Consider the following 12143-nt stretch of genomic DNA (forward strand, 5'->3'; position numbering starts at 1 on the left):
AAAAAATGGTTGGACTGACAATACAATACATACCATTCACACTTAGCTACCAATATATGCTATGTGATTTACTGCAAAGAGTAAATAAAAACATGTTTCAATTACACTTGCATAATGAAACATAATATGATATAATGTATCACCACAAACTCTGTCTGCTAGCTACTATGATTTGTAATGGAATTTTTAACCGATTAAAGGCTAAAAGCCAGGGGCTTCTCAGAACAGACAAATGCATAGAGGCTTGGAGATAAGTAAAAATGTGGCAATTAATTACCAATAATACAAAAGGCTAATTAAATGCGTAGTACTTATTTTATATTGATATTTTAAATGATTTCTTCTAAATCTCGAGTCACTACTTCTTCATTATCTCCAATTTGAGAAAAATTTCAACATAACTGAGTGATAAGATTAGCAACAAGAACCAAAGACCTAGGTATACACTGGGTTAATGTAATATGCTTATTCATGGTTAATTATCTCTACTGAATGTTTTGGGTTCACCCACAGGGAACCATAGATAAAAATTAAGGCCAGTACATTAAGCACATTTTACTGCCATAATATCATCTCTTTTAATTCAGAGCTGATCCTGTTAGAGAACTCGAGCATAAGATCTCAGCCCTAATATTTGATATTGCTCTAAATTGCAACAAATGATAATTCTGGAAAATTCCAGTATCCAGACCATATGATTCAATCAAAAGTAGAATCACAATCTCATCAGTGTTAAAAAGAAATAATCTGAAAACTATTTACATATGTCATTAACTCTTGCTTCCTTCACTACAAAATCTATCTCCCAGGGTATGATCAGTGAAGATGTACAGGACCTGTACACAGGGATTCTGGATGCCAAGTTCTTTTATTGTGGGGGTGGGCAATTAATTTCCCCAAGGGGCCACATGAGTGGGATTGTTTTGAAGGGCTGCCACTGCTGCTGCCCCATCACTGTCCCCCATCGCCACCACTGCAGGCTGGATATGGACAACTGAATGTTCATATCTGTTTTACTGGTAAAATTGGTAAAAGCATCTATGAGCAGAAGACAATGTTGTTAGTGACAAAAAGAAGGCAATTTTAGTTGACTGCTCTTTTCCCTATAGTCTCTGCCCATCTGTGTTGAAAGGCTTGGAGTATTCCCCCAATTAGGGAATCTAATGAGGAACTGGCTTTCACCATCCTTTTTTCAGTTCTAAGATCAAATACATTCATGAAAGTTTCTGTTCATAAAGGGGCTTCAAGATTCATGGCAATACATTTTGACAAGAGTAATGCTCCAAAGCATTGGGCATGTCATGTGAGTATGTGTTAAAAAAAAATTGAATAGCCACCCAGCTTATATCCAATACCGGGGAACTGCCAATCCTGTAACTGCACAACTTAATTTTTTTTTCTTGTAACATTATTAGGTTGCCCTCCGGGTGAGATTCAAGGTGCTGGTGATGACCTATAAAGCCCTGAATGGCTTGGGTCCGGGATATTTGAGGGAACACCTGCTGCCAGCATCAAGTTCCCTTCGTCCAGTGCACTCACACAGGGAGGGTCTTCTCAGGGTGCTGCCGGTAAAAGATTGCCGGCGGATAACACCCAGGGGGAGGGCCTTCTCTGTGGGTGCGCCTGCCCTTTGGAACCAGCTGCCCGTGGAGCTCAGGACTGCCCCTGACCTGCGTTCATTCCGCCGGGACCTGAAGACTTGGCTCTTTGAGCTCTCCGGCCCAGGCTGAGAATTTTTAACTGGGGTTTTTATTTTCAGGGATAATTTAATCTTTTTAATTGTTTTTTAACTTTTGTATTTTGTATTGGTGTGATTTTAAAATACCCTGTAAACCGCCCTGAGTCCTTCGGGAAAGGGCGGTATATAAATCTAATAAAATAAAATTAAATTAAATTAAATTATTTCCTACTACAACGATATTGGTTGGGAAGAAGGGTTTTCTATCAAATGTACTCATGCAACCAATGCTGCCACACCATTTAATGAAACAGTCTTATAAAACTGCTACTGCATTACACAAATAATATGCAACAACTCCTACTACTTTATAAAACTAGTATTCAAACATCAGAACTTCTTTCAAGTATATATACTTTTTAAGTTTCTTCAAACACTGAATCCAAATTGAACTGACATCACTTCCGCAGAATTAACAACATATGGTTCTTTAAACATTAACTGGTATACTAATATTTCAGAGCCATATTCACTGCTTCTCTTCCCTTTTGAAAAAAAATAGAATACACAAATTTCTGATATTACACAAAAGGCAAGAAAGAATAAAACGTGTTGAAAAAGACAGGTCTTCCAAAGTGATTGAAAACTGCATAACTAATTACGTACCAACTTCTAACACAATACTTGGAATTCTGGGGTTTGTTATCAAGTTTATAGCTCAAGGCAAGCAGACAATATAACCCTACATTCAATTTAATTACAGCTCATGGCTTTTGCAGCAGTTGGCACATTTCAAAGAGTTTAGCCACTCATTTATTTCTAGACCATACATAAAATAAGGCATCTTACTGTCATAGAAATTCACCAATTAAAACTGAACATTTTCTGATCTTTTGGCCTCTGCAAGAAGAACTGAGCAAAAGAGAATCTTTTTCCACAGCAAAAGCAGAGAATCCTCATTTAATAGGCAAATGCTTTCAGGCGCCTAGTGTGCTAGTCTGTGAAGTTTTGATGTTTGTATACTGGGCTAGTAGGGTAGTAAATTATTTAACTATTTGAAAAAGTGCAATTTATGAGATGTCACTGCAGCACACCTTGATAGCTTCCACAGATTGCCTCAGTTTAAAAATAATACAAAATTAAAAGTTTTATCCATTTTTAAAGAGAAATCAACTATTATGATTGAAGTTGCAAAGAAGTTACTTTAAGAGAAATACAATTACAAGTCAAATAATAACACAGTATAATGGTTCACACTCCACTATACTGCTTAACGTCATCATGTCAAATAGTCTTAAAATGGAATATAAAAGTGTATCACACACCTTTGCCCCCTTAACTAATATTAAAGAAACCCACCACATATCTCTACATTAAATTACTATAACATATTCAGAGTGTGGTTGCCTTTCATGATCACCTTAAGTTTCAATTGGTTAAAATACATTTATAATACCAAAACTTCAGTTATCCATAGATCAAAATACATTAACTCTAGTCTAACACTTACTTTACTAGCTTGCTATTTCTTTCTAAGACCCATATAGGTGCTGCTGGAATTTCTAGTCTTCATTCTCTAAAAGATTTAGAACTACCATTTATCTTTAAGGCAAGAGAATGTTTTCTTATATAGGCATGCTGGAAATGAAAATGAATAGCAGAGGTCTCATTCTCACTGTCATTTTCTCTCTCCTGTAGTATCTGCCTTACCAATCCAATCTGTCAGGGTTGGTGACCTCCAGATTCCTTCAATTGCGCAATGCTATTGGGACTCCATAAGTGTGCATTCTCTATCACAGTATTTGCTTCTGGAAGTAGGTTCTGCCTGAGACCTGAATGGTTCCACCCTGATGGTATTTTGAAGGGGCCTGAAAATCTGAAGAAGGGACCCAAAGTTTAGGCCTTGACTGGAGCCTACTTTTCAAATTTAGATTGTTTTCTTTTGTTTTTACCCTGCCATGTCCTTGCTTTTTTGCTTCTTGTTGCTTTGTCATATTTTCCATGTTTTAAATTATTTGTAAACCACCAGTGTCACTGGAAGTTGAGCAGCATATAAATTTAATAAATAATACCATCAATTGCAAAAGGCAGTTTTACTTGGAAAAGCTTGTATTTTGCGACAATACCTTTAATATCATCAAACAATAACAATTATCTATCCCATGTCTTTGGGAAGGACTTGATAGGTTGATGGAGGTTCCAAGTCTAGTCTAAAAACCTGGCTGATTGAACAATAATAATGACTGTGGCAAAAGAAAGTACATCCTGCAATGATACCTTTAACACCATCAAACATCCACATCTGCCTAACCCAGATCCTTGGGAAGTACTTGATAGGTAGATACAAATACCAAATTTAGTCTAAATGTCTGGCTGTGTGATGAACCATAATAATCTGCAAATAAGCAAGACTAGGACATGTTATATAATAGTGCCATGACTCTGTAACAGACTTATAACTGACGTTTTTCAGGCTCACATTTAGCATTTCTTTTCACAGAAATTTAAGACAGTTTTTGGCCTTTTAAGTAGTTACAAAACTATTACAGTGTTATACATGTTAAAATTATAAAATCTCATTTTAATACTGATCTTGTCTTCAACATCCTTCAGGTACACAGAGTTGGACAAATACTGTTAAATAGTTACCGGTAATATAAAAATATTCATGACCTTGGGCAAACTTTCTTTCCTTATATGCAGATCCCAACATATAAGCACTAGCAAAACATTGACTTGTCTGCTACTTCAACAGCAAGAAAAGCACTTGTGACAAATAAGATGGAATAACATGAAAGCTCTTTTTTTTTTACATCCAAATACTGGAGCAATGATTTACAACAATCGTAAGAGCACATAGAAGATATTTATACCTAGCAATGCTTTTTAAGTTGAAGATATTCTCCAGTTTATGGTTTCTAATTAAAATGTTAGAAAGTTTTTGTGCTTAACTAAAATTAGATAAAATCAACATTTTAATATGCTTTTTCAACATTCAATTACTGTCACGTGATATTTCTATTTCACCCTTCATGCGTGAAAGAATAAGGGAAAATGCTCTATTAAGGTCAGAATACATGACTTCTGAACTTTCAGTACTTTCATATTGAGAAATTAGTAATAATGTTCTGCAATAGAAATTCTGTTTTTAAAAATATGGTATAGCCATCCTTTATTTTATGCTAGAATTACACTCTCCAAAACGTTTGCACAAAGCAGATTTCATAAAGCAAGGAAGTAAACCAAGAGAAAAAAGAAGATTGTGGAGTATGAGGTCAATTGTGTAACCCAAATGCATTAACAAATAGGCAACTAATATGCTTTAAAAAGGCTTATTCTTAAGTATTATGTTACTCAAATATATTGAAAAATGTTCTCTCAATATTTCTACAGCTTGATTTTTAATGTGAATTACTATAATAGCAGATAAAAGAGATAGAATGGATCATGGCACTACAAACATTAGCATTCTTTGTTATTGCACATGATAAATACACCTGGATTAAAATCTTGTCTGAATGCTTAAGATTGACACCACTTTATTACATTCAACTTCTAATGTTGTAAGCCACCCAGAGTTGCTTTCAGGCAAGATGGACAGCAAACAAATTTAATACCAAGCAATAACTTTGTTTCTGGTGTTAGAATAAACCTTCCCCTGTGGGGTATGGGGGTTGGACAAAATGTTCACAACCAATTTGACTGCATAGCAACAGAACAGTGGTGGTTATTACAGTTAAAAAATAAGTCAGAAACAGGACACACAATTAGAACAACTCAAACTAAATGGTAGATGTGTGACTATGGGCACAAAGGGATGTGGAGCCTGGTATTGGAAACTATTCAAGTGTTTTTGGCAGGAAGAAGTCTTGACACATTTCCAGACCTTTGATGCAAATTAACTATGCTGGTGTAAATTACATAACAGTATTTTTTTCTGAAATAAAGTGAATTCTTGGGCAAAAGTTATCAAATACATAATAGCAAATTTGCATAAAGCTAGAGAATCTTGTACATAAATTTTGACCACGGTTCTCTGTGCAGGTATAATTATGTAGTGACTCCTAAATCTAATTGCATATGATGACTATTTCATAAATCTACATTACATATGTGGTAAACACTGTAATGCATGAAACCACTGCATTTTCCCCAGAAACTATAGAATTATCTTTACTTAGTGTAATGCCAGACAATCCAATAAACACACCCACATGCTTTTTCTTCTTTGCTCTGAAATGCCCAATACAGTTAAATCAGAGAAACTAATGATGGTTTGATTTCCATTCACAAATCAGAGCCATCAATTCTATGTAAGAACTACTAGTATAATGGTCAATGCATAAAGATAGTATAAAGTCATCAAATTCAATGTATTCATAGCATAGGTATATTAGGATTAAATACCAATATTATAGTAAATTAGATAATTATTAAATTCCTCAAGGACCTCTGAGTGAAGTTTATCTTTACTGATTTCAGATGAAATTAATCTTTTAATTCTGTTTTTGATTAAACCTAGGGAGTATAATTTTAACTATAAGTAGCAGTAAGTATATCTTCATAGTATTCTCAGTCAATAAAGCTTTCATTTTATGACCCTCAATACTTCAAAGCTATCATGAAAGCAGAAATATTTGTCAATCATGGAATTCAGTGGCATGCTACTTGATGAAGTCAATTCAGTTATGACCTGAAATATCTATGTTTACAATTAAGGATAACAGTTATGGGCCAGGTCATTCCTTTCAGGTTAATGACCTGTTGCTGGCCTTTGGCATACTTCAAGGCTATTAACCCAGTCATTTCTTTCTTTTAAGGCTCAATGAAAATATCATTATCTTGTTTATATTAAGAGAACACGTATCTATTATTATTGTTTCTATTTTGATATTTGTACTCAAATTAGTAAGGCTGTCTATAAATGTGACAGAGTTTGCAGTTATTTAGGCAAAATTGTGGATAATTAGGATTTTAAATTAAAACTCATTGCCATGCCCTCAATGAAGTATTTTTATCTTCCCAATAGTTTTCTATAAAAATGGGCAAATAAGCAAATCACCTTCATCCCAAAGATGGTAGTATTATTAAGCTATCTCTATAAACTTCATTAAATGTTCAATTGTTGCAGATTGGGACAGGTACTAACACATTACAATTTATGTTTTTATTCTATCTGAAATGACTGATTTCAAATAGAATATCTGTCACCATAAACACTGACTAAACCTCACTTTAGACAAATTTAGCCATATATTTATGGAATATAACTTTATTAGATTAAAAGCTATATAAATAACAAAAATCTAAGAAAAAAAATATTTTCATTTGTTCACAACTTCATTAACTGGAATACTTTTATGCTGAAAAACAGAATGTTTCATATAACAACTTTACCTACACATCAGTGGATTTATGCTGCAAACCAGGAAACCAAAGTACAATACTCTACTTAAGTGGCCCCAAACTCCAAACAGAGAGGTCACATGTATTTCACGGAAGACAGCTGCTGATGCAGCCATTCACAAAAAGGCTCTTTCTTCAGTCAGCCTTCAGGCTAGCTGATTAGCTGGCAAACTCCTCTAAAAGGGTCAATTTGTACAAAACTGGTATTTCTACTCTGGAAATTGTTCTGGCATGTTATATACCTGTATCCACAGAGCACAGCTCTTTTAAAGCTCAGTTGAATTTGATTAACAAGGAAGCCAAGATCATTGTTTCTGATTTTTCAAATTTACTTTGTGGGCCTACAAATAATTGTAATTTGATGCTATGGGAACCAATTTGTTTAAAACTGAACTACTTATTATTATTCTTTAAAGTAATTTGCATACTCCATTTTAAAAAAAGCCAAGAATGATTCTTGAGAAATCAGCTGAGGGCTTTCAAAATTTGAAATTATACTACCAGCCAATGCAAGTGGAGAACTAACCAATTTGCTTAATTTCAGATACATGTTTGTTGACATTTTGACAAGAATCTACAGATCCAGTAAGATCCTCAATTTTTTTTTGAAATACTTCCCATTTCTGAAATTTAGAAAAATCAATTTTCTAATAGCTACCAGTCCCATAATTTTTTCATAATGTACACAAAAATGTATGACTCTCTCTCTCTCTCTGGCAAAGGTGTCTGATTTCCCAAGTCTTTTCTTCGTCACCTGATGGGACACATACAGTAAAAAAAAACTTTGTCCAGTTTCATGATACCTAATGTTAAATGCAGTCAATTAGTACTGCCATCACAAGAGATGAAGGAAACTAATAAAGTTGCCAAAGTTTCTTTAGCACGTACACTATTTTCATGAAACCAATTGGCAAACCTAAGAAAAGGAGAAAAAAAAGCTGTGCATACGGGGGTGGGTGGGGAGGAAGAGGCATTTTCTTTTTGGTTACCTGTGTGGGGGAAACCATTGCAGGTGAAATGACTGTGGGAGAGTTGGTGCTTCTCAGCCCGTTAGCTTCAGGTATGAGGAGAGGCAAGGGGTCGTGTTTCACCGAGACCACCACCACGGCAGCTGTGTCGAGGGGCTCGGCAGGCCTAAGACAAAGTCTTTTGGGGGACGAGGAAGCGCCGCAGGCATCTCCCACTACCGCGACCCCGCCCCCGGCAGCGTACAGAGCCTCATGGGAACGCTTAGTCGGCACCAGAACAGCAGCCGCTTCGGCCTTCACGCTGGGGTGGTTGTCGCCGTCCTTGGGAAGAATATAAGTGTTGTTGGCGGGAACGGGCGGGAGGCGGGCTCTGCCGTTGACGCCGTAGAAACCTCCGCCGGCAGCTCCTGAACTCAGCTTGGTGCCAATGCCGGCGATACTGTTGAGGGTGGCGATGGAGACTGCGCCGATGCAGTGGTTAGTATAAGTCTTGGAAAGCTTGGCCGCCTTGGAAAGCATCTGCATGCGAGTACCCAGCAGATTCTTGCCGATGGCCTTGTTCTCGTACCAGGTGACGTCGCCCTCACTGCAGTGGTCCCGCGGGCGCTGGAAAAAGGCCTTGCAGAGCGGGTTACGCTTCGCCAAGTATTTCACAAAACTGGCGTAAGGGCAGAACTCCGTGCCGGTTTCGTACATGCGCGGCAAATTCTCCTCGTCGCTGCTCTCGGCGCGCTTTTTGCTCCAAGACGACGAGCGCGACTTGTGATACGGGCCCAGGGCCTTAAAGTAGACAAACTTGCGCCCGTCCTCATCCATGGCCAATCCGAAGGAGTCCTCCTCGAGCTCGCGCTGGTTCTCGCGGCCCCGCGTGCAGAAGTACATGCACGTCTCGAACCAGACCTTATTCAGGAGCCCGAAGGGGCTCTGCGTGCTGAACACGTTGCAGGTGTAGAGCTTCCGAAGGTCAGCGCGCGTAATGGCTTGCTTTTGCACCACCGGCCCAGCGCCCTGCTCCTCTAGCTTCCGGATGACGGCGGCCAGAGTCAAGTTAGCGGCGCGCAGCTCCGGGTCCTTCGTCAGGTCGAGGGTACGGCAATAAGGAGGTTCGTTGAGGTAGCGGTTGAGCGAGCTGCGGATGCTGATGAGCGACGACTTGGAGTAGAGCTGCCCGCTCTTGGAGCGCGCCTCGGCGTAGAAAGAGCGTAACACGCGGCACAGCGCCCCCTTATCCATGGTCTCGAAGTCGGGGCTTTGAGCTTTCTCGCTCAGGTACTCGCGGAAGATGCGCACCGCGTACCGGGTGGCCAAGCGCGTATTCTCGCTCAGCCGAGCCCGTTCGGGGCGCTGCAGGAGCAACTCCGCCTCCGGGTCCGAGTCGTCGGCCGCAAGAGGTGCCACCGCTTTGCTAACGATCGAAGTGGCCGTACCGCGGGCGCTAACCGGCACCGAAGGGGCGCCACCTGCAGCGGCCCCGACGGCCCCCGAGCCCCCTCTCCTGACCCCTCCAAGGCGGCCCCTGACGCTGCAAACAGCAGCTGCAGCTTTATCCAGCAGCGCCCTGGAGCTTCGGTCCATACGAATCATATGGCCCGGCTCCTCCTCAGGGTCCCACTCAAGTCCCATCATTACATCCTCCTCGTCTTCCTCGTCGTCGTCCAGCAGCAGGATTCCCCCATCGGCGCCCTCCTCGTCCCCCGTTATTTGCACCTCCTGTATCTCATCCTCGTCTTCCCCGTCCTCGTCCTCTCCCGCGCTGCAATAGTGGAGAGGCCGATGGGGGCCACCCCGGCTGGGTTGCCGGTCCCCCGCACTGTGCTCACCACCTGCACCGCCACCATTGCTACCGCCCCCGGTGCTCCAGTCTCCGCCGGCGCCGCCGCTGCCAGGCATTCTCGCCATATTGCCGTCTCCCTGCCAGTCCTCGGGCAGGGCGCATGCGCTATATTGGACCGCAGCGCTGGAGAGCTTTTGTGTTTAATGACCTTCAGCTACCGGGAGGCAAAGCTGGGCTCTTAAAGGGGCCGCGCGCTCCCAGTGGCGGTGGCTGCTGTGCGATGAATGGGGTGGAGAAACAGAAGAGAGAAGAACTGGGAAGGAAGCGTGGAGTGGTGATGGTGGGGAGGGAGCTCACCAAAATAGGCACAGCTGCTTCATCGTACGGAAAGATAATGTAGTGCATAAGAGTATTTTATATTGGCCCGTGCAAGCACCCGCTAAAAGAGACTGACATTCACTTACCCAAGCCTCGGTTGCGGTGCCAGCTGCCGTCCGTTAAGTGATGCCCGAAGAGCAGCACGGCAACCCCTGCAGACTCATTGCTTAGGGAGGCAGGGAAGAAGGGCTCCCCACTCCACTCCCACTGGCCACGGAAGGAAAGGGATGGGTTAGGAAGAGCAGCTGTAGTTAACAGCGGAGGCAGCAGGTGAGACCCACCAAGAAAGCGGGAGAAGAAAGGGGGCAGGCAGCTATCTGAACAAGGCAGCTCCTCCCTTTTGAATTCTGGCAGCCGGGCGCGGAAACACGGCATATTTCGCAGCCCCCGAGTCAGCAGTTGGGGGGGGGGAGCGGTTCGGAGTTGTCGCCAGCCAAGGAGAAACTTCTCGGATCATCATCACTTCGAAACGACTCCCCTACCGCCCCCTCCCTCCGACCATCCCACCAACCCTCCGCCCCAAAAAAAGAGGATTACTCCGACTGCATACCAGGCGCGCCGAACTCGCTCCTCCTCGAGTTCACGGCGAAGGCATCGAGCGGTCTTCCGAGCCAGACGCGACAGGCTGCAACCGGGGTCGAAGGCGGCAGATCACGCAAGACAGCGACTGGTTCGTCGGAAAAGAGAAGCCAAAGGGGAGAGTCGAGCAGGTCCCCAGAGGTTTCTCCGTCGTTCCCCGAGCGGCCGCCGTTGCTGCAGACCGGGAGGCAACCGAAGCCTGCTCGCTAGAAAAGAAGCAAAGCTGCTCGTTTCCTGGCTGGCGCTGGTAAGCTGAAGAAAGCCAGTAACGACTAACCTAGGAAGCCGTCAGGGCTAGCAAAGCCCACACAGTCCGCAGCCAAAGGCAAATCTACAGCTATTCCCCAGCCTGCGGGGACAGGCAGCTGTAACACGCGCGCACACAAATAGTCTCTCTCTCTCTCTCTCTCTCTCTCTCACACACACACACGCACACGCTCGAACACACACGTGGCACAGCCTAGCCCTGCAGAACATAACTATCTACATGTCTCGTTCTCACAGACGCGCATATTTGCCTCTTCTCCCGGTTCCCGCCTCACTTTCCAGAGTCCTCAAAACCATTTCTAGCATCTCCCCTCGGGCCAGGCGGGACTCGGCAAGCCTTCGCGCTGCCGACAGCCACCCTCAAGTTAGTACCTGCTTGAAGCCCTGTTGCCGAACCCCCCCACCACCGTCTTTCCCCCCCCCCCAGCCCCAAGTTCTCTTCGCCGTACATTGCCAGAAGATACCGCCAATCTTTCCTGCCCAACTTTCAGCAAGAGGGGCGTGCCGGCCGGCCTGCTCTCCTTCGATTTGACTCCTTTCGTCGTTTTTACGACAATGGAGGATGGGGTCCCTGAGCGGTGGGCTTCTCAACAAAAGCAACAAAGCAAGGCTGTGCGTATGGGGATCCTCGCGGTTCCCTGCTGTGAGAGCAGGGGAAACGAATCTGAATTTGGGTGCTCCCTCTCTTTTCCACACCCACACAAGACATTACAGGATTTTCCACCACTCTAGCATAATAAACACGCGCGGCTCACAAACTTGCGGGTATCAAACTGACGCCACGGTGTCATTGCGCTTCCTTGGCTGGAGCAAAATCCCTTTTCACACACTGACACCGCCTCCCGATGATGTACTTCAGTGAACAAAAGTGTGGGGAAATCTTGCTTAGCAGCAGTCAAGTCGCAACAAGCCATCGCAACACCCCAGATATGATTCACAGATAAGGACCGATATGACAGTTTATTGCTATTCTGAGCCTTAAAATAGGCTGGAGATAATTTTAGCAATACTTGAGTACAATTTCCATGTTGTGCGTGCGTGTGAACGCGCGCGCACGTTTGAAAAAGTGAAATGGAGCCGAGTCTATTTTGGA

General features: G+C 42.7%; 1 protein-coding gene across 5 annotated transcripts in view; it reads right to left on the minus strand.

Annotated features, from left to right (window-relative positions):
- The window catches only part of KCTD1 (potassium channel tetramerization domain containing 1), a gene marked incomplete at its 5' end in the record, with an annotated part of 47560 nt that extends 36263 nt beyond the window's left edge, over positions 1–11297 (minus strand). Inside the window, one exon of one of the 5 annotated variants that reach the window (XM_083360526.1) lies at positions 10755–11297. Coding sequence is in view for 2 of the 5 variants with exons in the window: in XM_083360523.1 (XP_083216649.1) it covers positions 8074–9951 (1878 nt within the window). Of the gene's footprint in view, positions 1–8073; positions 9952–10286; positions 10467–10754 lie in introns of those variants that run through there. The other 4 variants (XM_083360524.1, XM_083360525.1, XM_083360522.1 and 1 more) reach the window with 4 other exon arrangements.
- Positions 11298–12143: the final 846 nt, after the last annotated feature.

The sequence above is a fragment of the Vipera ursinii genome (assembly GCF_947247035.1).
Source record: "Vipera ursinii genome assembly, chromosome: 3".
NCBI lineage: Eukaryota > Metazoa > Chordata > Lepidosauria > Squamata > Viperidae > Vipera > Vipera ursinii.